At 42.3% G+C, this 27,319-nt stretch overlaps 1 protein-coding gene and 1 non-coding gene across 2 annotated transcripts; both read left to right on the top strand.

Annotated features, from left to right (window-relative positions):
- Positions 1-659: 659 nt before the first annotated feature.
- LOC125352150 lies at positions 660-763 on the top strand. Its single transcript, XR_007211141.1, has one exon. It is a non-coding gene; the product is annotated as a U6 spliceosomal RNA (small nuclear RNA).
- An 832-nt stretch (positions 764-1,595) lies between these two features.
- On the top strand, positions 1,596-26,914 carry Upk1b (uroplakin 1B). The gene is made up of 8 exons (XM_048346688.1): positions 1,596-1,765; positions 9,694-9,781; positions 11,026-11,226; positions 13,323-13,397; positions 14,073-14,195; positions 16,319-16,498; positions 22,541-22,624; positions 25,986-26,914. Exons 2-8 carry the CDS (start codon positions 9,713-9,715, stop codon positions 26,034-26,036), a joined length of 783 nt encoding a protein of 260 aa, XP_048202645.1. The 5' UTR covers positions 1,596-1,765; positions 9,694-9,712; the 3' UTR covers positions 26,037-26,914.
- The last annotated feature ends 405 nt before the right edge of the window (positions 26,915-27,319 follow it).

Below are 27,319 nucleotides of genomic sequence, written 5' to 3' on the forward strand. Positions count from 1 at the left end.
TCATGCCTATAACCCCAGAGATTTAGGAAGCAGAAATAGGAAGATCACAGTTTGAGGCCAAGCAAAAACATGCAAGACCTTACCCAAAAATAATAATAATAACTAGGTCTAAAAGGGATGAAGCAGCTCAAGTAGTAGAACACTTGCTGACCAAGCACAAGGCCCTGAGTTCAACCCCAATACCACCAAACGAAAACAAAGCAGAATTGTTTCACCTGGAGAAGAAAGCTGCCTTCCCAGGGTAACCCATATTTGTCCTTACAAATAGACAAATCATGGAAGAACCCTAACAGGCCATCTTGCTTCAGAAGGTCACCTATGGCTGTCTACCTATACTGCACTTGACTTTGTCTCACTCTGCCCAGTCCTGTTTCGTCCCTGCCTTTCCATGGGCAGACTGTAATGATCACACTGCACCCTTCACAGTGCACATGGAGGTCTGTCTTGGAGTCCACTCTTGAAGAAGCTCACTGTGAGCCTTGATGAATGCAGTCCATGGATTCCTGCTTTCCTACCTTTACCCATCCTAATACCAGGTTAGATCAACCACAGTGCAGCAGACCCCGGCATGCTATTCCTCCATTCAAAGAAATGGCCTGGGTGCTTTGTGAGACATGTGCTAGCATCAGAAAGAAGAGAAGAGGGAAAGGAATGCAGGCTTGCTTCAGAAGCACGTACATTAAAGCTGAAACAACACAGAGAAGATCCACATAGCCCCTGTACAAGAATGAAATGCAAAACCCATGAAGTGGTCCTTATTTTCAAAAATACATAAAAAATTAAAAAGAAAGGAAGGAAGGAATAGGTACTCAAACACCTGTTGGGGGTCTTGAACTTCTCCTGATCTGTTTGAGTCCAAGGTATCTTGCTCCTTAATTAGTCTTTGGACCACTCAGTGTGTGAGCTTTAGGTGGGCAGTTACCCCCAGAATATAGCATGGGGAAGTTAAAGAAACTAAAACTAGACCAGGACTAGGCCAGGTGCTGTAATCCTAGCTACTCAAGAGGCTGAGATCAAAGGATCAAGATTCAAAGTCAACTTGGACAGAAAAGTCTGTGAGAGTCTTCTCTCCTATAAACCAGCAAAAATTGGGAAGTAGAAGTGTGACTCAAGTGGTAGAGCACCAGCATTAAACAAAAATGCCAAGCAAGGCCCTGAGTTTACATCTCAATACTAACACATGAGAGGAAAATAAAAAGAAAGAAGAAAAAAAAGGAAAAGGAAGAAAGAAAGGGAAAGAGAAAGAAGGAAGGGAGGAGGGAAGGAAGGAGGGAGGAAAAAAGTCCCTGAAACTAGACATATCCTATGCAAGCAATCAATTATCAGCATCATTAAAAAGTGATGATAAACAGGCCTTTTAATACACAATTGTAGCTATCATGATCAAATCATAGCAATCAAAACAAATCAACTAAACGTTAAAAACCCTGAGTTTGTATTTGAGGAAAAAAAGTCTGGACTTAGGGGGAAAAAATGCAAAGTGATGAGCTGAGCCCCAGCTCTGCCAACACTGCTTCCTGCTACTCCCAGCCGCAGCCAGGCAGGTTCAGGCAGTATCAGACTCAGCCCATGTGAGATGCAGTCTCCCAATCACATACCACCCTTTCCTGGGACCAGAAGTTCACAGAAGGGCTGCTGGGTGGAAAGGCACCCGAGGCTGCTCTCAGTGGACTGCAGAGCAAACCCGGGGGGAGAAAGGAGGAGGAGGAAGAAGAGGCCACTGCACTGGGAGAACATCTTACAGGGACCCACCTCATCCCTCAAGGTACAGTGTTTTCTTGAGAACAAATAGTGAGATGAGATGGATAAGGAGAAATTATATTCTTGACTTATAGAGTCCATACCTTTTGTCATTTAAGATATCATCACCCTTCTGGATTACTCTCTCTAATAATCTCTCCCTTCGCCCCTCAGGGAGAAAGCTTCTGGTCTTTTCTATCAGAAATCTTCCTGTTGATTCTTAATGGAATTTGTGAAGCAATGTACTCAAAAAAAGTTCTACTTGATAGATGTATTGGTTGGAATAAGTCAACAAATTAACTGTATTGTCTACAGCCTGTGATTTTTTTGTTAACTTATTTTTACTCTTTGCTAGTTAGTTGACCAGGATCTGCAGGTCTCAAGTATAATTTTTATTCTAATATTTTAACACAAAATACAACTTAGGTTTCAAATAGTACTAATATTGTTTTGATACCTATTAGCCAAAAGCTACACTCTAACTAGCTTTAAATATTTCTTGAAAGAATTTTTACTAATTTTGCTCTTCTTTTTAAAATTAAAGAAAATGGTAACTGATCATTTCTTGCCAGTGTGGACTAAAAGTACAAGCGGATAATTCAGGTTTTATGTATATACATATGTCAATTATGTTTTATATATATAACATATATACTATATCACATATACATGTAAAACAATGTTTGTAATGTAGTTTTCAAACTTTGTGAAGGAATGTTTCTTTTGATTAATCTTATCAATGAGGAAAAAATTATTTGATTTCTATTTACAGCAGAATGCTTTACCAGACTTAAAAATCAACTCAACTGGGCACCTGTAATCCTAGTGACTCAGAAGTCTGAGATCTGAAGACCAAAGTTCAAAGGCAGCCAGGGGAAAGAAAGTCCCTAAGGCCCTTATTTCCATTTAATCACTGAAGATCCATAAGTAGAGCTGTAGCTCAAATGAAAAGACACCAGCCTTAAGGGAAAAAAAAAAAAAAAGATTAGGGATAGTGTCCAGGCCTTGAGATCAAGCCCCAGGACTAGTAATCAAAACAAAATAACAACAACAACAAAAATCAACTCAATTCAAAGAGGAATTAGGTAACACCTTAATTGTCATATTGATTTAAAAAAATCAACTCAGTTACATTTTTTTAAGTATTCGGGAAGATTTGTAGACGTTTAGATACTAAGAGGACTTGATAGCCCATTTAGTTAAGAAACGCAAATGAGATGTCAGGATTTCCTTGTTGCTCTGCCTTATCCTCTTCTTCTTCTTCTTCTTCTTCTTCTTCTTCTTCTTCTTCTTCTTCTTCTTCTTCTTCTTCTTCTTCTTCTTCTTCTTCTTCTTCTGCCAGTCCTGGGGCTTGAACTCAGGGCCTCAGCACTGTCCCTGGCTTCTTTCTGCACAAGGTTAGCACTTTACTACTTGAGCCACAGTGCCACTTCTGGCTTTTTTCTATATACATGGTGCTGAGGAATCAAACCTAGGGCTTCATGTATATGAGGCAAGCACTTTACCACTAGGCCATATTCCCAGCCCTCTGCCTTACATTCTTTTTCTGTGTGGTACTGGGATTTGAACTCAGGGACTCACATTTTCACTTGGCTCTTTCACTCAAGGCTGGAGCTCTACCACTTGAGCCATACCTCTGATTTCTGCTTTTTTGCTGGCAAATTGAGGATGACTCGCACAGACTTTTCTGCTCTGGCTTACTTCAAACCTCCATCCTCTGATGTCAGCCTCCTGAGTAGCTAAGATCACAGGCTCAAGTCAGCCCTTAACTCCAAAGTATCCTGCTCTGGCATCTCGACCTTCTAGGCTACTGTGGCCTAACTGTTACAGAGACCAAAGACCACCCTAATGAGGAGATGTCCTGATCGCACATTCTGCATCCCCACACCACATTTAAGCCCCCTGACCTCAGGTGGTGGGTGACTGAAATCATAAGGAACCGCAGAATGTAGAGCAATGCTGTCCACTGTGATGGACATGTCCTAGACAGCCCCCCCCCCTTACCAACTGGTGTTATGGAATTGTCAGTGTGGCTCGAGCAACTAAAGAACTGAAGTTTTACTTCAACTGAATTCACTTGACTTCACAGAGCTCCATGTATCTACTTGTCTAGCACATGTGTCAACACAGCTTTAAAGAAAAGGGAAAAAATAGAGATGGTATGGCGCTGTAAAGGTCATGGCCACAGAAATATGCTCCTACTCCATCATTGTCAAGGGCCCATCCTACCCTGGGTTTCAGGAGAGTATCAACTGTCCTCATCCCAAACCTCCCCACCCATGTGTGATCTAAGGCATGCATTGTCTCCTCTAGGCCTGGGTCTCCGGGTCAAGGCTAAGGGGACAGCATATTGTATTTCTGGATTTTCCCCTCTTCTAGTTCTCCTTTTTTTCTTCTTCTTCTTTTGTTAAATACACATTTCTCCAGCATGAGTAGACACACTTGAGGTGTGGTTTATGTGTTCTCTGGTGCAGAAAGTTGGGTGAGGAAAAGAGGTAATGAACCTGAACATATGATCTCATGTTTAGCGGGTGAGTCTCACTTCTCTCTCTGCCTTCAACCCTGGTTTGTTTAGGGAGCCACTGATCTTAGACATAGTCAACGTATTGGCAAACATCACACTGTGGATATGAATAATTTTTATAACAAAAAATGGAATAAAGGCACAAGGGGCAGGGATGATAGCAAGAAATACATTCTCCAGTTGTTGTTGTTGTTGTTGTTGTTTTTTAAATCAGCACTTCTCAAAATAAAGATACTCCAGTTGATCAATTTAAGTCCTATATCAACAGGTCAGGGGAGGACTTTCCTGGAGAGAGGGGACCCCAGGGGCACTTCCCCTACCTGGGAAAACTAGGAGGTGGGCTGGTGAGTTGCACATTGGAGTTTGCAGAGTGATTGCTTTTTTGTTTCTTTTTTGGGAGTAGTGAGTACTAGGACTTGAACTCAGAGCCTTGCACTATTGCTTGGGTTTTTTCATTCAAGGCTGATCATCTCCTACTTGGGCCACACATCCACTTGGGCCTTTTTGCTGGTTAATTGGAGATGAGTCTCTCAGATTTGTCTGCCCAGGCTGGCTTTGAACCTCAGAACTCAAACTCCTGTGTAGCTAGGATTACAGGCATGAGCCACCCACACCTGGAAGGTCTATTTTGTTTGTTTGTTTGTTAGAAAAATTAGTGAACCCATACTTTAGAAGCCTCCACCATTCCCTGGCTAATTAACTCTAGTCTGTCTTCCTCAAGAAACTGAGGCAAGAGCAAAGAAAACTAATATTAATTAGGTTGCCAATATTGTGTGAAAACTTCACTTATATTCTCATTTAAATTTTACAAAACCCCTTGCAGCTAGATATGACTCTGCCCATTGACAAGATTTACTAACTTCTTGGGGAGTTACAAAATCACTAAGTGGTAAAGCTAAGCCTTGAACCAAGAATCTTTTCAAAGTCTATGTTCTTTCTGCTTCACTATACTTTGTTCTGCAATAAGTTCTAGGCAAATCACTAACATGTATACCCACTCATTCCTTCACATAAACTTATCTGTCCTTTTATTTTGCAAAATAATTGTGTGCTTATTATGTATAAGGCACTGCACCACTTTGGACTTGGAAGGAAAAATATAACTTAGTGACAGCACCTTCTATTTGAATACCTGTACCATACAAGTACAGGAAATAATGTCAGAAAGCAGAAAGGGGAGGAGGTTGAAGGGAGAGGATAGAAGAATGAAGAAAGAAAGTGACAGAATATAGTGGTAACATTCCATGCACATATGTGAAAATGGAACCAGGCAACAAGGGGATGCATGGAGTAGGGAGAGATGGGGGGAGAACAACCCTGTGTGGGGAAGAAAGCAGCTCTTGAGCCATCGTACAAAGGAAAATCTCAGCTTCATGCCAGTAACCTCTGCAGTCCAGAGCCCAGGCCTCAGGGCAGGCCAAAGCCAGAGTTGGATAGGGGCGGGAGCTGACTGCTCAGGAATGCTGATGGAATGCATAGGCCCCTCCCATAGAGACGTGCAACTTGGTACCTGACTCTGGCCACACCCCAGCACAAAGGAGAAGCTTTTTCAATGTTCCAAAATAGCTAAAGATAGCCATAAAAAAAGTACTGAAAGTATGCAATTGGATGACTGTATGGGAAGTGCCCACGCCTCCTTAAAAGATCCATTAAACAGGGAAAGTGTACAGAAGACTATTTCCCAACCTAGGACCCCTTGGCTATTGGCTACAGGAAAAGTCACCTTTAGACACTTCTTCTTAGGCCCCATGGGTCTCTGATACACAAACCAAAACCATAGCCCAATACCTTGGCCTTCCTGAATATCCCCTGGTCATTAGGAATCATTTCTCAAATCTGTGGGGAGTGTAAGTGTTGCCAGCAATTTCTCCACAGTTTATTTTATGTGGTGATCATAATAATCCCAACCAAACAAGCTGTTTTTCATGCGATCAGACACTAAGAGGGTCATTTGCCCAAATTAAATCCTGACACGGAAAGACCAGGACTTGAAAACTGGCATTCAGATGTTAAGTCCAGCAAGGTTATCATTACACCACAGCCAGGAGACCATCCTGTGAGCTCCAGGAAGCTGTATGGGGCTTCCTCTTGACATCATTGGCTGTATGGGAAAATGCCGCACCCCAACCTAGCCATCCATATGTGCAGGAAGTCTCCGAAGCATTGACTCGTTGAATTCATGTTGCACTTTTTACTCCCAAGCATCTTAGCTCCTGGAGTTACAAAGTAGGGCTACAGGTTTGGGATCTATGGAAGCAGGTTTCTTGGAAGCTTGTAGGTGCAGCACTGGGCTGGGAGCACAGTGTTGTAGGGCTGGGGAAACAAGAACCTGGAGAAGTAGGAAAAGCAATGCATGGTGTCGCTGATATTTATAAAAGCTGAAAAAATACAAATACAAAAACCAATACAAATCTGAGCAAATACAGGCTAGAGAAAATATATTATCTCCTAAGAGCCTTAGCAGTGTGGCAGGACTTTATAAACCATGGGGCTAATGATCTGGGGACATGCAGGCTGGGCTTAAATCTAAGCCCCTCTGCTGTCTGGCAAGGTGTCGAAAGGCAGTCTACCTTCCCACACCTCCTTTTTGACATTTTCAAAATGAAAGAAATCAAATTCAAATTCTCCCTTCTTAGGCCCTTTAAAGACAGCAGCCTTGTCAACGCTATGATCCTAGCCCAGCAGTATTCATTTCACACTTACGTAAAATGCACATTTGAGGGTTTTAATCCACTAGGTTGATGGTAACTTGCTTAAAAAGCAATAGGAAACAAGTGATGATTTGGAAGGAAAAGTACCCATCTCTCTGGCCTGTGGAAAATGAACTCAGAGCACCTAATAGCCTTAATTGGTCACAGGAACCCGTGGGTGGCAGCTCCCTGCCACCATTTTGCTGTTTGGGAGTCAAGAGCAGCTTTCTAAGCAACCATGTACCAATGGCCTGAGGGAAAAGAAGAGAGCCTAAAGTGAAAAGGAACAGAAATCCAATCACCAGATAGTTCAGAATATCTTATCCATCATTCTTGCCTTCCACAACTGGGCTGCCTCCTTGCCATTTCCTACCCATGTCCTCCTCTAGGTCTCTTTCATGCTTTTTATTGCTCCAACCAGACTCCTGTCTGTCTCTGTCCTTCTTTTCTCCCTCTCTGACCTGCATTTTTTTTCACCCTAATTCTCACTCTTAGAATTCTCCCATGGAATATTCATTTGTTCACTCCTTTCCCCCATTCTTCTAAAACACTGTGAAACACACTCATCTTTGGAAGATGGGACATAACTGAGTCACTAGTATAAGAATTTTGCTGGAGGCTCTACCTGATTCCTCTTATTTCTCCATTCTCTCTCAATATTCCCTTCTATCCTATTTTGCATAGTTGCTTTACCTCCTTGTTTCTATGATCACATTTTAAACTCCTTAAAAAAGAAAGAAATTGTATTCTTTGTTTTTTGAGCCCCACTAATTATCATGAGTAGGCTATTACCTGACATATGGGTCCCCAAGCGGAGCAATGCAGGTCAATAATGGTTCTGAATTCAGCCTCTCCCCATATTTGTCTTTTGCTGTCTATACTTCTGTTATCTGAACTATCAGTCTATTTGTGCACCTAATTTAGAGAGTCACCCAACTGGTTAGGTTTAATGTCTGTACACGCTAGTAATGAACTTCACAATGTGACTGATCCAGCTACATGAGTTTGATTCTCCCAGGGAAGAGGGAAACAAACATTTCTTAAAGCTTGTCACTGGAAAGAAATGAGTGGCATTTCTAAGCAGAAAGTCTGGAGAAAGATCATATAACAAGGATCCAGATTCTTCAATTCCTTCAGCAAACATTGGAGAGACCCACGCAGTGCTGGATTCAGAGCCAAAGACATGCATACATTTCAGCTCCCACCACTTTCCAGACAGAGGGAAAATATTTAGACATATTTAAATTACTTGGAAGGTTATTCATATATTGATACAGCACAACAATGAAGTTTTAAAAAAATTAGCAATGCTTGAGTCAAATAACATGCTTGCCTCCTACCGAAGCCTTCCATAAACCTGAAGTTCAGCCAAACACAAATTGCAGTCTTGTGGGCAACTTACTCTTGGGCCTCTCCTTCCTAACTTTCCTCTTCCCTGGAATGTTGCCCACCTCACCTTCCTCCTACATAAACAATCTGCAATGTTTACATTTTCCCACTTCAGAAAGTCCACAGTGTGGTCTCACAATGTATTACAATTATCTCGCCCTCTAAAGCACAAAACCCTAGTATGCAATAATCTCCCTGACATGTCTTTGCATACCTCAAAATGCAATATCTTTTGGCTTAGCGCATGAATGTACAGATGGATTAATTACTTTATTTAAATGCTAAGAGATGTAGGTGACATTTCTCGATGTGTTTCAAGTGCAAAAACTAAATCAATTGGCCCAAACACTTAAACTCTTGTTTCTTCCAAAGAAGCCCCTGGAATCTTCCATATTCTGCTGCATCTGGCCTTAAACTCCATACATGTTTTCTAAGAGCCAGTGGGGGCTGTGGGGGGTACCTGGGCCCAGGAGTCACTCAGACAGAGGACCCAAAAGACCCAGCTCTGTCACTGCCACGTCTAAGACCCAGGGAACTTCACTCAATACTTTCAGCTCTTGTTTTTGGTTTTTTTTTTTCTACTTTTCTGGGCTATGAGACTTAGATGTTTGCATATGATATTCCTGGTAGAGTGGCACCATCAAAAGAATGAATTTCCTGTTCCTCTTTTCTCCCCTCTTCCGTGATAGAGAACTTTGCCGCTTGCCAACTCTTCTGCTCTGTGAAGATTGCAAACTATTCAGAAAATCACAATTATTAACAGCAGCCCATAGTCCACAGGGGACCTGACTCCCACCTCCCTGTGTTACTCTGTGGGTTTCAGTTTGCCCTGACAAAGCACGATGCCAGGGACCCTCTGTGTGATTCAGTTCTGCCCAGCCATCACCACCTCATATCTGTTGTTGAGGCCTTCACTGATGGCTGGCTTTGCAGGGCTTATGTTCATCTTTTAGAAGTATGTTCCTGGTAGACTCCTGACCTTACAGAACTCCTGAAGGCACTGATCAGACTCAGATTTCTTCACCATCTCCTCCTCCTCCTCCTCCTCCTCCTCCTCCTCCTCCTCCTCCTCCTCCTTCCTCTTTTTTCTCTTCTTCCTCCTCCTCCTCCTTCTTTCTCCTCTTCCTTGTCTTCTCATCCCCATCCTCCTCTTGTGCCTTTATAAAATGACTGAGATTGCTAAGTTTAGTAAGCAACTTTTCTCCAGTACTAGAAAGTAAGTTGACCTTGGTTTGGATGCTTTGGGACAAATAAAGTCAATGATATTATCATTTAATCAAGTTATGAAAATTATAGCATTGTCTGTCACCTGTTCCTACTAACATGTGATGTTCTCAACTGTGCTTTCAGTCTCTGGGAAGCTCTAAAGATGGCCAAAGATGATTCCACTGTTCGCTGCTTCCAGGGCCTACTGATTTTTGGACATGTGATAGTTGGTGTAAGTAATGAGCGTTTTTCAGAAAATTATACTCTTACTGTGCACATGATTTTAGATTAATCAAAGTGAGAGTTTAGCTAGGCACTAGTGAATACTGCCATTGTAATCCTAACTACTCAGGAGGCTGCGATCTGAGGATAGTGATTCAAAGCCAGCTCAGATGAGAAAGTCTATGAGAATCTTATTTCCAATTAATCAGCAAAAAAGCCAAAAGTAGAGCTGTAGATAAAGAGGTAGAGTTCTAACCTTGAGCAAAAAAAGTAAATGACAGCATCCAGACCCTGAGTTCAAGCCTCAATACTGGCACCAAAAAAAAGTGACAGAAAGAAAAACAATGATATAGTTATTGGTTCCCTATGCATTTTCCTCAATTTTACAAATGTGATAGTAAAATGCCAGATAAAATTTAACTGTGCAGTCACATGACAATGTGATGTGTCAGAGGAACAAGACTGAAAAAAAATAGGCATTCCCTTAACAGCTTTAAAATGTAAGAGTCTTAGGAGTCATGTCCACCAAGGTCAGGACCCAGACATATCTACTACACACACACATCTTCTTGCTTCTTTCTGATTTTACCTTGATTTGATTTGAGAATTCTGTTGTTAAGGTGGCAGGGGCCAGATGTTAGCATCCCCTTGGTCTCCTATACATACATGAGAGTTGGTCAGAGGCCATGCTGTGGGGACATGGGAATAGGAGACAGAGTTCTTGTTCAGGAGTCAAACAAATGCTTGACTCAGCTCTGCCTCTGACTCCCTGTGTGGTTCTGAACAAATCATCATCTTTTAGAGCCAATAGTCCTTACCTATCAAATATCAGCATTGAGATGATAACCACCCAAGTTTCAACTTTCACTGTAACTATGACCACGACCATGTCAAATATTATAACAGAAATGTGGCTAATGAGTCAGTGGGGCAGAATTGAGGGCATCATCTGAGTGGCTCATGACCAAGTATTTTATAGATGGTATGAAATTGCCGTAGGTCTTTTCCTGTATAGCACTAAAACAGAGTGATCTGTGGAAAGGGGTATGGAAGAAAGAGTGCCACATGGAAGAAGGTAGCAGCATGAAAATAGTTGTTTGACTTCCTGGCAATGGAGAATTTTAGTTGGCTGCATGAAGCCTGTGCAGGCAAGGGAGTCAGTCTCAGAACCCACACTGTCCTTCCCCCATCCACTCCCCCATGCTGTGCTGCTGGACACCAGCCTGACATGACCCACTCTTACCTTGCTCCCAGATGTGCGGCATCGCCCTGACCGCAGAGTGTATCTTCTTTGTATCCGATCAACACAGCCTGTACCCTCTGCTGGAGGCCACCAACAATGATGACATCTATGGGGCTGCCTGGATTGGCATGTTTGTGGGTATCTGCCTCTTCTGTCTATCGGTTCTAGCCATTGTAGGCATCATGAAGTCCAACAGGAAAATTCTGCTGGCGGTAAGACCTGAAAACTCTCTCTTGCTTTTTCCCTGGATAGATTTGGTGGACTGTCTCTTCTTCATTGAGCACAATGCTTGATTTGCAATGGGGTAGGTGGGAGCAGAGAGTTCCAGGTGAGGAGGGAGAAAGAGGGAAGACTCGCTGCCATGAGACCACAAGGGCAAGGCTGCCCTCCAACATTCCAACTGAGTATCGTCCAGATCTGTGCTTCTCCACGTTATCTGCTTGGGCCCAACTTGAACAACCAGGAATTCCATGGGCCAAAGGAAAAGATACAGGAAAAACTTATTTACTAGACTTTCCCCCTTGACATTTAGTAGTTTTTAAGTATTGTTTTTAATATTTACCAGGCATTGATGCATTGGAATATAAAATATAGGGTCCGTGTGAATTTTTCAGAGAAAGCATGAGCCTTTTTGAAGACATTTGAGTTCAGGGTTGAAAGCTTTTGTAGAATGGCCTACATTTTTTATATTGTTATTCATAGTGCTGTACTGAACAGCCTCCCCACCCCCGACAACCTTGATGTGCACTCTCGTCCCAACCCACCAACAATAAGATCATACCCTGCCTTGATAAATGGGAGTTAATTTGGGCAAGAGCTAATGAAGCCCTAGGTTGGTTGAGCCTGAACCCCTCTGTTCTACCCCTGTGTCCCAGGGGCAGTATTTTTTGATTAGATGGAACTACACACACACACACACACACACACACACACACACACACACACCTGCCTGAAATAACTCTTCTACCCTCCTCCCCCATGCTGCAAGACTTGAATTTCTCTTTTATAGAACGAGCCCAGCAACTTAAGGGGCTTGTTGGTTTACTTTTCCTCCGAGCTAACCATTGTCCCAGTAGCCAGGGAATGCAGAACATTTACCTGCTCTATTTCCTTAGTGTGAGTTAGTTCTAGGACAAGTGCACCCAGTTTGGGAGGGTAGGGGGAAAGGGAGAGGAGAGACTGGTGGCCCCAAAAGATAACCTTCACCTGAATCCCAGGCTCACTTGGGGCCCATCCTCTGGGGGTGGAGGTGTGTGTGTGTGTGTGTGTGTGTGTGTGTGTGTGTGTGTGTGGGTGGGTGGGTGGGTGTGTGTGTATTTGACATAGCCCTAAAAACTGAGCTGGGAAGGGAACACTGGGACTTCCTTTATGGAGCACCACTGAAGGGTTCTGAGGCTCTGTGAGAGGAACCAACTACAACCTTGACAAGAAGCCAGGCAGCAGCCATTACAAGAGAGAACATTACGGCTCTCTGAAGGTCTCCTGACAGCAGCCAGAATGTTGTCCTGGGCCAGACAGTGGGGGCAGCGAAAGGTCTTGCTCAGAGAGCCTCCCACCCTCAAGAGGCGCAATGGTTCTCCCTGCCCAACCCCACCAACTCTGACTTTGTGTCCCAAGATGATACAAGGACCAAACTCATGTAGAGTCATCTTGAGCACCCGTGGGCCACCCATGTGCCCATATCCACAACAACACCATAGAGTAAGCCCTGTGGCACTCATGTGTGCTGCTGTGGCTGGTGTGATGGGTGTGTGAGAAGAGAACGCCAGAGAGTCACTGCATTCCTGCTTCTGTCTGGGTATTGGTTAAGAAGGACATGAGGCCTTAAGCACATTCTGGTTCATCTTTGTCTGACCTCTGCAATTAGAAATTTTCATCATACAAGAAAGAAAAAATATCAGTATCAGAGATCTATAAGGTTTGCATCAAGTGTGATACACTAAGGTTCTCTTGCATGCCACTCAGCATGCACATACATGTACACATACACATACATACACATACACACACATCATTTCATTCTCTTACCTTAGTTTTTTCCAATTAAAACAGACATGCAGAATCCTGGATGCAAAAGCTTTGTTTACAATGGCCATTTGTTCTCTGGAGAAAATCAGACAGATGAGCTATCTGGCATCAAATATCATCCCCAGCCAAGCAGCTGAGCAAAGAGGGTTTGTGGAATAACTACATGAATGGCTGGATGATTCTATTTAGAAGAACATGCTGAAAAGTTGCGGCAATCATTTGGGGAAGTCTTTCTTAGGGGATAAGTTTAATTCTTTCTTCTCCTTCCTTTCCTTTCCAGTACTTCATCCTGATGTTTATAGTATATGGTTTTGAAGTGGCATCTTGTATTACAGCAGCAACACAGCGTGACTTTGTGAGTACACCTTCAAAAAGCACAGAGCAAAATAATAAAGTGAATTAATGTTACCATAATAACATACCTGACATGTTGGTAACCCTTTCCATGTGCTACACCTGCTCATGTACACACAACTAATACACATATAACCTTAATACTTATAAACCTAAGAAACAGCTAACATCAATGATCAATTTCTCAATGAACAAATGAGGCACAAAAATGATGAAGTCTCTCTTTATATCTGAAAATACACAGCAATCAAGAGAAAAGGCATGACTGTTGAGCCAAGGCAGGCAGCCTGATTGCCAGGGTTCAAGCTGGTACCCGTACACTTGTCCTCTCTCTGCCATGGCCTTGAACTTGGCCTCCCAGTGATATGATCCTAGTATCTACTTCATCTAAGATTTAGCTCTCCATCCAGTACCTTTCTCTTCATTTTTGCTGTTCTCTGGGCCTACATGACCTATCCAACCTGTCCAGACAGTGACTTTTGTGAACATGAGGGACATATATATCTCAGCCAGGCGGAAGCAGCCTTGGCCAATGGAACTTGGTGCCTCTGAGTATAGTTTCACTCCAAGAGAATTGTTCAGCATCCTCAGTCACAGGCCAAGAAAAAAATAGCTCTCTTTCCTTGGGAAACAGTCTGTTAACTTTACCTCCTGTGCTGCTTCCTCCCCCTCGTAGTTCACACCCAACCTCTTCCTGAAGCAGATGCTGATCAGGTACCAAAACAACAGCCCTCCAACCAATGATGACCAATGGAAGAACAATGGTGTCACCAAAACCTGGGATAGGCTCATGCTTCAAGTAAGACATGGGGGTCCTGGATGATGCCAGTAAGTGGGGAGATGTGAGTAGGATTGATGCTAGTGCCTCGAGGAGAAATCCTTCAGAAAGACACTTGTTACAGTTACCTCTCGGTTACTGATGGGGATACTGGGGAAGGGAGGTGAAGTGGGGGCCATGTTACACACACAACACAGTGGAATTCTCAAGGTCTGTATTTTATTTCAAATCCTGATATTGGTTAGCATCCTTTTGTAGGGAGTAGATTAAAGAAATGTAGATCAATCATGCATTAGAACTCAGGTCTCTTTACATTAAAAATAATAATAATTAATGTTGTCTTCTGTGCTCCATATAGTGAACTCAAATGGCAACCACTGCCTGTTTTGCCCTTTGGGCATGTTTGCATCTCCTAAGAGCTAGTTCTGCTAAGGACCAGGGGATAGGACTTGATTTAATCATTCTGTTTTCAGCCTTTCCTCAACTCAGTATTGGAGTGTTACCAAGTTTAACACTGAATCCTTCTCTGTTCCTACTGAAATTCTAGTCTTAAATAAGCCTGGCTCAACTAAATCATTTTTCTCTACAATGCTCAAATTAAACATATTTGTAAAATGACTACTTTTCCTGCTTAGATATGTCTTAAAATACAGTGACCAAAAGGTAGTTTTATCACCAAGTTTCCTAAAAGTTGAGAGATAATCTGCAATTTCTTTTTTTTTTTTTTTTTTTAGATTTTTTTTTTTTTTTTTTTTTTTTTTGGCCAGTCCTGGGCCTTGGACTCAGGGCCTGAGCACTGTCCCTGGCTTCTTCCCGCTCAAGGCTAGCACTCTGCCACTTGAGCCACAGCGCCGCTTCTGGCCGTTTTCTGTATATGTGGTGCTGGGGAATCGAACCTAGGGCCTCGTGTATATGAGGCAGGCACTCTTGCCACTAGGCTATATCCCCAGCCCTGCAATTTCTAATAGGGAAGGAGAGTGATAGGAATTGTTTTATTTTGCCTCCAGTTCTGTCCAAGGCTTAAGAATATCTTCTTTTCCTATGTATGACACCACGTTTTTCTAATTTTTTTCAATTTATTCTCTGCCGTCACAAAAGTAACATGACATTACTTTAGAAAAATGTAAAAACAAGAACAACTATTCATAATTTCCTCACCATTAAAAATTTTAATTTTCTGCTTTTATGTTTGCTCACATATAATTATTGAGTAATTATACTACTCTGGCACTATAGTATCATGATGCCAGTACTCATAATATCTAATTGATAAGGACCTATATGAATATTCATAAATCATAAGGGTTTACTCTAAGCTAGTAACATTAACTCATTTGCTCCTCCTAAAACTCTGTAAGATAAATTCTCTATTTATCCTAACTTCCTAGTTAAGGACAATGAAGCTTACAGAGTTTAAATCATATGCTTATTAATGAGTAACAAAGTAATACACATGCTGCAAGGTTTAAAATTGTAAATTGTCAAAACTTTCAGCTCTATTGGGGATTTTTTATAGAAAATATAAGGTATGGTATATAATTTATCATGTCCCAGTGTTATTTATTTATTTTAATCATTCAGTGTGTTTACTTGTAGATTTATAGGCACATATAGTTACCACAAATGAGGGGAAATCATGCAGCCTGTGTTTCTTTGGCTCTGGTTTACTTTACTTAATATAATTTTTTCTAAGTCTTTCCACTTCCTTACAAATGGTACAATATTATTCTTTCTGATGGATGAGTAGAATTTCTGTGTGTGTGTGTGTGTGTGTGTGTGTGTGTGTGTGTGTGTAACATGTTTTCTTGATCCATTCATCCACTGAGGGACATCTAGGTTGTGTTCAGGAAGGTCAGGGAGGGCACATAAAAGGTGGAACAAGAATGAATGAATACAACAGTGATACTCACTAGACACTATGTGGAAAAATGAACTAGATATCTTATGAGTGTGGATGGGAGGGAGCCACAGAAGGAAAGACATGGCTTATTACTCATTACCTGATTCATGTAACTGCAACCCCTCTGTATATCCACTATACAATAACAATAAAAAAGAAAGAAGAAAGAATACTTTCCACATCTCAGTTGCTACATTGATGGCTCTAGGAAAGAGAAATTCATCTTCTTTTTTCCTGCTGACAGGACCACTGCTGTGGTGTGAATGGCCCATCGGACTGGCAAAAGTATACATCTGCCTTCCGAACTGAGAATAATGATGCTGACTACCCCTGGCCCCGCCAGTGCTGTGTTATGAACAATCTCAAAGAACCTCTCAACCTAGAGGCCTGCAAACTGGGTGTCCCTGGTTACTACCACAATCAGGTGAGTCCCTTCCTCAGCCCAAACCTGGTGGAAACTTCAACTTCTGTTCTGTGAAGAGAGGAACTTCAACTCTAAGCAATGGTCTCTCAGTAAGAAATCCTGCCTTTTCTCCTATACCTTTCTTTCTCTGCTAGGACACTGATTGTTAATCTAGATCTGAGCTGGGCAAGTTTATATTCAAATGAAATTAACTAGACACAAGGACAGCAACAGCAAAATTCAACTTTGCTTAAGTGGAGACAATTTACATAATGTCTAGAATTGGCTTTTCAAGAAATACATTAAGCAAAGATCTGCAAAAGAGCTTCAAACTGTAAATTGGATGATGTACAAAGAAGAATGTTTTGTCAGTTTCAAAGCAATGTGGGGATAAATGCAGCAATTATAGATCCACATTCATATTCTGTGGCAATGTAGGACAAGTGTTAATAAAATGTGAGGTTGCTGATTGGAGCCCAAAATGGTTTACATACAGATGAAAAAGTGCTCCCAGGCTGATGATGATCTGATGATGATCATGAAACATTTACTGAGTGCTTAACCAAATGCCAGACTGTGTTCTAAGTGACACACACACACACACACACACACACACACACACACACACACACACACACACACACCCTAACATTTTGATGCTCAGATGTTGATGCCTACTTCATAGATGAAAAGTTGAGATACAGGTGCAATCCTTACCTTGCATACAGTCATCCAGTTAGTAAAGTGTTAGTCAGCCTTCAAAGCCAAGCATTCTGGCCAGAGCTCCCAATCTAAGCTGATAAATACTTGTTAGCAGTAAAAGCTCAGGTGAGCTCTCCTATTCCTTCCCACCAACCCTGCACACTGAAATGCTGGGCTCTGGATTGGTCGGTACATCTTTGAGGATGCCTAGTTATATAGAGCTTATTAAATAAATTGGAAGCATCAGCCTCCTTAATATGGAAATAAATACTATCTACTGTATATCAGGGCTCTGCTGATCATGATATCACACCCGGCAGGGCACCTGCCCTAAGACAGCAGCCACTCATCCAAGAAGGACAAGGGAGTGACAGAGATGACTCTGCAGCAGTGCTAAGAGCAATTTTCATTCAATTTTATAGCAACATTGCTCTGGCATTGTTTTAATCAGCTCTATTCAGGCTGCAATAAAAGCTAAATTTGTTGCATATAATCATGAAATATTACTATCACTCTCATGACTCAAAATGCTTTCAATATTTCAGGCTGGGCTCCAGTGGCTCCTGTCTGTAATCCTAGCTACTCAGAAGTCTGAGATCTGAGGATTGCAATTCAAATCCATCCTGGGCAAGAAAGACTCCTATCTCCAGTCAGATACCCAGAAGCCAGCAGTGGAGCTGTGACCCAAGTAGTAGAGCACAAGTCTTAAGCAAAAGAAGCTCAGGGACAGCGCCCAGGCCCTGAGTTCATGCTACAGGAGTGGCACAGGAAAAAAAAAAAAAAAAAAAAAAAGCCCTGGATCCAATTCCTCATCACCACATAAACAGAAAAGGCTGGAAGTAGCACTGTAGCTCAAAAGGTAGAGTGCTAGCCTTGAGCAAAAAGAACAGGGACAGTGCTCAGGCCCTGAGTCCAAGCCTCAAGACTGGCCAAAAAAAAAGCTTTCAATATTTCAATATCAGAATTGAGACGTGCAAATCTGCCTTGAGTGGACTGTCATGGTACACAAACTGTATCACCTTTTGGGAAACATAGACTTACCTTAAAGATGATCTGTTTATTTCACAGCAACACTTTTCTCCCTAGTTCAGTTAAAGTCTACTTATGAGAACAGACCTAAAACCCTTATTTTCTCAAGTTCAGGTAGATGTTATGTGAGGGAAAGACCCAAACTAGAATTATCCTGACAGTGTGTTGGGATCTTCACACCTTCTTTGACAACCTAACACTTTCCTTTCCAGTACCTTGGCCTCATCTGACCTCAGTCTCCATCTCAGTTTCCTACCCACTGTACCACAACCACAAATTATCACCACTCAGCCTCACTCCAACAGTTTCTTGCTTCTGACTCCCTCTGCTCCTGTGTTCTGTCTCACTAATACTTTGCCTGTTAAATCTTTCTTATTTTCTCTATGCTGGTTCCCCATACTCCATTCTGACTTACAGGAGATTTCTCTTCCAAAGCAAAATACTCATTGCACTTTGCTCTTTTTTTTTTAATACATCACTGTACTCAACCCCAATACTCATTGTACTTTGCTCTTTTTTTAAATTCATCACCTAGAGCAATGTTGCCTTCCATTAATGGCTATGTATTATTCATTCTGTATCTTCAGTCCTTAGCATGATGCCTGATACAAAGAAGACACTCAACAAATGGTTGGTGGGTCGGTAGATGGGTGGGGAAATGAAGAAGTGAATGGCTCTGATTTTTACCTCTATATTTTACCTTTCCAAGATCTACGATACACAGTGCTACAGCTACAAAAAAAAATGACACAATAGGAAGGTGATCCTAAGTATGATAATAGACACCATCTAGAATTTCACATAGCAGGATGGGTACAAGTATGTATTCTCTATGCTGCTGCCTCAGCCCCATGAATGCATTGTACAAATCCTGACATCTACAGCTTAAGAATATCATGATGGACTCAATGCAGGAAAGCACTAACAAAATGATTAGCATCATGAAAACTCACTAAAGAGATTTTTTTCTTAAATCCAGACCTTTTTTGTCTAGGAGCTTCATGAAAGCAAAGCTCATTTCCATCTTATCACAGTTACATGTCCAACCCAGTTCCTGGCACATGGCATAAGCAAACTCCTTGACATATTTTATTAGTTAAATGATCATCTCCAAGATGTTCAGGATGTTGAGAGTATCTTGTGAGCCATCAAGTAGGTTGTAAATCATGCTGCCTTAATCATGACTCAATGCCATGTTTCACAGAAAATAGAAGGATTTGCCAAGGGCTAAGACAGAGTGGGCCAAAAAAAATCATGTTGCCTTCATTCTGTAAATAGGTGTCTACTATGAGCCAAGCACTTCATTCTAAAGTTTGGAGATTCAACAATGAGCAACATAAAATCCCTGCCCTTGTAGAGCTCGCATTCCCTTATGGGAGATCATAATAGAATGCCTAAACAAATGTATGATGAAATTCCAGGTTGTGATAAATGCCATAGGCAGAAATAAAGCAGAGTAAGCAGATGCAGTAGGATGGGAGGTACTCAGGAAAGGTCTTGTCACGTAGATGTTTGCAGAGTTCTGAACTAAGTGAGGAAAGCTGACACTGGAAGCCTGGGGAAGGGAGCAGCAAGCGCAGAGGCCCTGAAGTGGACACATACTTAGATTTCCAGAGGAATACCAAGAGTGTCAATCTGACAGAGCTGGAATGAAGAGGGGCTCAAAGGAAAAGATGGGTTCAAATTGTGTGTGTGGACATAGATCTCAGAGTGACAAACTAGGAGGCTATTGTAATCCGCAATTGAGGTTCTGGTGGACCAAGGTGGTACAAGGCAAGAATAAGAAGTATTTTGGGCTGGGAATGTGGCTTAGTGGTAGAGTGCTTGCCTAGCATGAATGAAGACCTGGGTTCAATTCCCCAGAACCATATCAACAGAAAAAGCCAGAAGTGGCACTGTGGCTCAGAGAGCAGAGTTCTAGCCTTGAGCAAAAGCTCAGGGACAGTGCCCAGGCCCTAAGTTCAAGCCCCAGGACGGAGGAGGAGGAGGAGGAGGGGGAGGGGGAGGGGGAGGGGGAGGGGGAGGAGGGGGAGGGGGAGGGGGAGGGGGAGGGGGAGGGGGGAGGGGGAGGGGGAGGGGGAGGGGGAGGGGGGAGGGGGAGGGGGGAGGAGGAGGAGGAGGAGGAGGAGGAGGAGGAGGAGGAGGAGGAGGATGTGGGAGAGGGAGAGGGAGTGGGGGAGGGGGGAGGAGAAGGAATGTGGATCCCAGGGTTGCTTGAAAGTTGGATGCTGTTGAATAAAGATAAAACCAAGATTTTTGTTTGAGGCATCTCTTTGAAGGATGATACCTATGTTTTTACTTTTTTCTAAGGAGAAAAGTAAATGGGGGAACAATCAAAATAAGGAGTGTGTGTGTGTGTGTGTGTGTTCACAGGAGAAGAGGACAAAGTCACAGAGGGCAGAACATCAAGTGGGCACTGGTAGCCATTCAGTGGGGCCTAATGCTCAAGGTCAGCTTAGTACATTTGATGACAGTAGTCAAAAAAGCTAGGATATTTCTCTCTGGATATCATGGCCCATGGAATCAGTGCTGATCAATGTATCTCCTAGTTATTGGGGGAGGGGAGGAATTCCCAGGTTGTCCAGATGGCAGTTCTATTATCACTGTGGGACTTTGCATAGTAACTAGGACAGATATACCACATATACTTACTTGCTTATGACATGTATGGATGAATGAATGGATAAATAAAAGAATTAATCACTTATGCATGCACACATGCACACACACACACACTCAGACATACACACCATGGCTCTTCAAGATCTTAAGAATAGAATCCAATATGAGTGTGTTCAATATAATGTCAAAAGAGAATTTACATAGTGCCATATTAGGACTCCTTTAATAATTATTTTTTCAAATGGTAACAGAAGACCTCTAGCTTTACTTGAAAAAAAAAGTTAAAAAAGTAACTATGGGCTGTAGCCATGGCTCAAATGGTAAAATGCCTGCCTACTAAGTACAAGGCCCTGAGTTCAAACCTCAGTACCTCAAGAAAAAAAAAAAATCCACTGAACATGATGGCTCATGCTTATTGTCTTAGCTACTAGGGAGGTAAAGATTAAAAGGATTAATGTTCTAGGGGAGCTTAAGCAAAAAAATGGATGAGACTCTCATCTCAACTAGTAAAACACTAGGCACAGTAGAGGGCACCTCTCATCCCAGCTATGTGGAATGCATAAATAGGAGGATCATAATCCAGGACAGTGTAGGCAAAAAGTGAGACTCTATTTGAAAAATAATGAAAGCCAAAAAAAAACAAAAAACAAAAAAAAAGGCTGTGTGTGGATTAAGTAGTAGAGTGCCTGCCTAGCAAGCACAAAGATTTGAGTTCAAACACTAGCAACTGCAGAAAGGAAACAAAACCAAACGTGTCCTCAAGACAAGAAGAAAACTTTTTTTTAATTTTTTTGGGGAGTGGGGACTGTCCCTGAGCTTCTTTGCTCAAGGCTAGTACTCTACCATTTTGAGACACAGTACCACTTCCAGTTTTCTGGTGGCTAATTGGAGATAAGAGTCTCAAAGAGTTTCCTACCCAGGCAGGCTTTGAACCATAATCCTCAGATCTCAGCCTCCTAAATATCTAGGATTATAGGCATGAGCTACCAGCACTCAGCTAAGAAAATCTTATATTATCATTTCACTCAATGTGGAAACATGTCCTGCTAAAATAGCAATTATGTTACAGATACTGACAACCACACAAATAAATATGTTATAGAATAATTATTAAAGCGCTGGGAATAGGGCCTAGTGGCAAGAGAGCCTGCCTCGTATACATGAAGCCCTGGGTTCGATTCCCCAGTACCACATATATGGAAAACGGCCAGAAGTGACGCTGTGGCTCAAGTGGTAGAGTGCTAGCCTTGAGCAAAAAGAAGCCAGGGACAGTGCTCAGGCCCTGAGTCCAAGGCCCAGGACTGGCAAAAAAAAAATTTAAAGAAAAGAATAATTATTAAACAATATTACCTATGTAATACTTTTAGTAGCTCACTGTGTGTAGAAATGTGGAAATAGCACAGTTGTGAAACTGAACTCTGGAGGGCACTGATCCAAATAGAATTCAGACTCCCACTGGCTTTGTGGCTTGAACTCAGGGCCTGAGCACTGACCCTGAGCTTTTTTGCTCAAGGCTAGTGCTCTACCAGTTGAGCTACACCTCCAAGTTTTGGCTTTTTGATGGTTAATTGGAGATAAGATTCTCACAGACTTCCCTTCCCTGGCTATCTCTGAACCATAATCCTAGGATTAGAAGTATGAACTACTGGTGCCCAGCCTCACATCTTTTTTCCCAGCCCTCACAACAATGTGGTCCATCTCCTCTTCTAGGGCTGCTATGAACTGATCTCTGGACCAATGGATCGGCACGCCTGGGGGGTCGCCTGGTTTGGATTTGCCATTCTCTGCTGGACTGTGAGTACTATCCAGCATACACTTTATATCTGAAGGGGAGTGACAATGAGAGGTCTTGACATGGCCATTAGTTCCCTCCACCACACCTGTCTAGACACCAAACCTTGTGGTTGAAAGCCATTCAGGAAATTTCTGGCACCAGAACAAGAACAGTGAGTTCCCTTAAGGATGTGTGCTACAGGCCAGGCCCTTCTGCTGCTGCCTGGGACGCACTTACCATCTAGGGGATGGAGGGCCTCTGTCCCTGGCCTGGACTTCTTACTGAACCCTCACCTGCAGCTCCTGGTCTCCAGGTCTTAGTAGTTCATTGCAACAACATCTCAAGGACTTTCCCATTGCTATTTAGATGTCTCCTGTCCAACACTAACCCACTGAGCTCCCTCCAAAGAGTAGCCTCTGCCATCATTTCCTGCTGACCTCTTTATCTGGTTCTCAGTCTTGGCTGAACATTAAGCTCTCTTGAGGGAGTTTGAAAACAGAGCATGCTAGCCAGGTGCCAGTGGCTCACACCTATAATTCAAGCTATATAGCAGACTGAGATCTGAGAATTGTGGTTCAAAGCCAGCCCCGGCAAGAAAGTCCATGTGATTCTTATCTCCAATTAACCACCAAAAAAGCCAGAAGTGGAGCTGTAGCTCATGTGGAACAGCACTAGCCTTGAGCAAGAAAGCTCAGGAACACTGCCCAGGCCCAGAGTTCAAGTCTGAGCCTGTGAGATGCTGATTCAGTTGATCTAGGGTAGAGTCAGGATCTCCCACCCCATTGTCCCATGATTCTAATTGCTATCATGATTTAAAATAATTCTATTAGGGAAGAAGTCTCAAACTTTGGGGCTTAGAGCCTTTTGATAATCTCCAACTATATTAAGGATTTCAAAAGCTCTTGTCTACGAAGCTAGTAGCAGTTAATGTTTGCTTCACCAGAAATTAGCACAGAAATATTTTTATTTACCTATTAACTCATTTAAAATAAAATAATAAGCCAGTTACAAGTTAATGTACATAATGTATTTCTGGCAGGAGAAATATATATTTACAAAACAAAAAAGGGGTAAAATGGCATTGCTTTACATTTCTCAAATTTCTTCAGTGTCTGGCTTAGTAAAAGACAACTAGAATCTTATATTTGCTCCTTTATTCAATCTATTGTAATACATTCTCAAAACTGAAGTATTAGAACAAAATATATCCTTTATATAGATGTACAGTTGAAAAATACATGAGTGCTTTAATAACCTCATCTTTACATAATTATGAGTATTCTCATTGAGAGAAAGTAGTTTTTTAACTCAGGATCGAATGCTTGTTAAGCAACACTCTACTGAGTCATGCCTCCAGCTCTTTTCTGCACTGGTTATTTTTGAGATAGGGCCTTCTTTCCTGCCTAGGTGAATGCCTTGACCTCAATCTTCCTATTTTTTGTTTCCCTCAGTAAATGAGGTGAAAGGTGCCTGCCATCACACTCAGCCTCATTAGTTGAGATGAAGCCTCATGGACTCTTCTTCCTTCCCAGGCTGGCCTGGGATCCACCCAATCCCAGCCTCCCATATACCTGGGGAAACAGGTGCACACTACCATGGTTGATTAAAAAAAAAAAAAAAAAAAGCCTTGCATTTTTGGCTAGGTGGCCTCCAATTGCAATCCTTCTGATCTCAGCCTCCCAAGGAGCTCAGATTATAGGTGCAAGCCATTGGTGCCTGGCTCATGAATATTCTTTTGATACTTCCCATCTCCATGAGTTTCTTAAAGATTACTGGTAACATGGAATCTGAAACTATGTTAATGAACTTCTTGTATTCTGCTACGCTAAAATGCATTATGCTGATTTGCCTTGCCCTCTACATAAATCTTTTTTAGCTTGTTTGTTTTTTGCTGGTCCTGGAGCTTGACCTCAGGGTCCAGGCACTGTCCCTGAGCTTCTTTGTACTCAAGGCTAGAACTCTAACACTTGAGCCACAGTACTACTTCCAGCTTTTTCTGAGTAGTTTGTTGGAGTTAAAGAGTCTCATAGATTTTCCTGCCTGGCTGAAAACCACAATCTCAGATCTCAGCTTCCCAAGTAGCTAGGAGTGAGACACCAGAGCCTAGCTTGCATTAAATCTTTTATCCATGCATAGATCTGTAACCTCATGAATTGAATATTTAGGAAAATAATGCCTCACTGTGCTATATGGATCATTCAAATGTTGATTAATTTTTATGGAACACATTAATATTGCCACACTAGGAAGACCTTTAAGCCATGGGATGATAGTTAAATCATGGTGATAAATCAGTTTTCTAAAGATCTGATGTTTGTTTGAAATCTTGAATTTACCATGGTGATACACAGAGGCAATTGTTTCCCTTGAGATGGATTGCTTTACACATTTCTGAGAAAGTATGTACCCAAAAAGCCTCAAAAAAGTCTCAGATAGCTTGTTCACTGGTCATTGTCTTCAAGGGAAAACAGTAGATCATGAAAGGAATGGCTAGGTCAGTGCCCAGATCAATTATACGGGGCTTTTTTCCCAGAGAACCATATTTCAGTATGTCACAGAATGGTTTGATGAGTAATTCCTTTTTGTGATATGGAATATTTAAAAGATGTGTGCTTGAAGACCAAGTGTAATAAATGAGTAGCTCTAATACCTTCATTAAGAACAATCTCAAGATTTTTTTTTCCACTGCAAGTTTGGAGCAGGGAGAATCCCACACACACCAACTGGTGCCCCTGCCTTGACTCTCGCTGACTCCAGCAGTAATCATAAGATGCTGTGGCACTGCGCGTACCAATGAAAAAACAGGGGAAAGGCCAATGAAGTCCTTTTATTGAAATATTCTTGATGTCACAGGCCACTGAAAGGGTGGATATCTATGTCCTGCACTTTGATTGGTGTGGGAGAAAGGGCTGTGAACCAAGTGAAACAGGGAGAGGGAAATCCAGAACCCTTCATCTGCCCTCCCAGGTGTTTTGGGAACACCCTGTGCACACCTGGAACTACTCACCTGTTGTCTGCCACAAGGCAGCGAACCAGTACCAAGCATCGCCCACTGTAAGGACTTAGTAATTTGAATGAAAGATAGTAACACGCAAGCTTCTATTCATACCATATTACTAGGCCTTCTAAAAGTCTCATGCCTGTAATCCTAGCTATTCAAGAGGCTGAGATCTGAAAGTCACAGTTCAAGGCCAGCCCGTGGGAAGCCCATGAAACTCCATCTCCAAAATAACCAGCAAAAGGCATGACTGAAAGTCATCATTGCCCCCCCCAAAAAAAATATATTGTAGGGTCAACTAAGCCTGAATAAACCTAACTTCATTTTTTTCTAGTAGGAGATGTTTCTAAAAACACTTCCCCCCCCCCTTTTTTTTATTCCAGTTTTGGGTTTTCCTGGGTACCATGTTCTTCTGGAGCAGAATTGAATATTAAGCTTGAAGCATCACCACCACACCTCCTTCTAGTGACTCTGGACTCGGTGCGGGAACCTGCTCTCTCCTCCTATTCCCCATCTGCACTCCGTAGTAACCAGTGCAGGTCTTACTCACACTGCCATATCAGATAGTGCAGAGTTCCTCTATGTACTTGGGTGTTTGTATTCTCTGTATCTTTCATGCTAGTCTAAGATTCTGCAGCGATGTCTTGGACTATACTTCAGAGAGTATTTAGAAAGAAGACACTACTGTAACCCTGTGTGTTTTTAATTTGGGGCATAATGATATTCAATGCAATCCAGTTTGTATTTGCATTGCCAAGCTGAACAGCAAACAGCTTGTACTTCTCAGTGTTTCCTTCCTGGGTTTCTGTTTATCTCAGTCCTGACTGGGGATCCCAGGGGGAAGGGTTGGAGAAGAAAAAGATTTCCAAAACTGTACCTTGTGCCTTTGTTCTATAGAACAGTAGCCCCTATCTACCGAGAGACCCTGGTGGTTCTCAGATGCCACCTTCAGACTCTCCAGAACATTCCCTGAGCTCTAGTTAACAATGGTTCAAATTACTTCCTTTGTCTTGCAGAGTGATCTGTGTTTAGTTACCTCCATTCTCCACTAATTAAAAACTTATAGGCTTTTGGTGGGGGGACATAGGAGAGGCCTGTTATACATATTAACTCAGCCCTTTCCCTGAATGGTCTCAACTTAAAACAGGTGAGACATAGGCCAGCTACTTGACTGAATGATCTATGCGGAGTTTTGTTTGCTGTCAAAATATTTTCTCTTCTGAATGGTTTCCATTTATGGTCCAGAAGGAAGTTCTCACAACTCAGCACTTTGTTTGCTTAAGTCTTATCAATAAAGCGGGCTTTACCATGGGTCCACTTTCTTTTACTTCTACCAGTGTCAAAATGGTTCCTTCTAAGTCTAACAAAATGGGGTTTCCAACAGAAGGTCCTCATGGTGGGGATTAAGGTGAAGAGGATGGATGTTCACACAGGATGTCCAGTCCACTGTATCATGCTGCACCAGAAGCAGCTGGATCTCCAGGCATAGACTTGAAGTGCCCAATGCTAAAGCTGTTTGTCAGATCCTTTTCCTTCCGTGCCTGAAGGCCATGGGCACACCTCTAATGCCAGAAGCTCACTGTGGCTCTGAGGAAGGAAATATTCGTCACCTATGGAGGCCAACTCAGAGGCAGGAAGCACCTCATATATGCATATATGCCCTTCCCAGTTTCTGTGAGCTCATCTGAGGGCTGAGGCAGGGGAGGGAAGAGGGGAA

This window comes from Perognathus longimembris, chromosome 5 (assembly GCF_023159225.1).
Source record: "Perognathus longimembris pacificus isolate PPM17 chromosome 5, ASM2315922v1, whole genome shotgun sequence".
NCBI classification, from domain to species: Eukaryota; Metazoa; Chordata; class Mammalia; order Rodentia; family Heteromyidae; genus Perognathus; species Perognathus longimembris.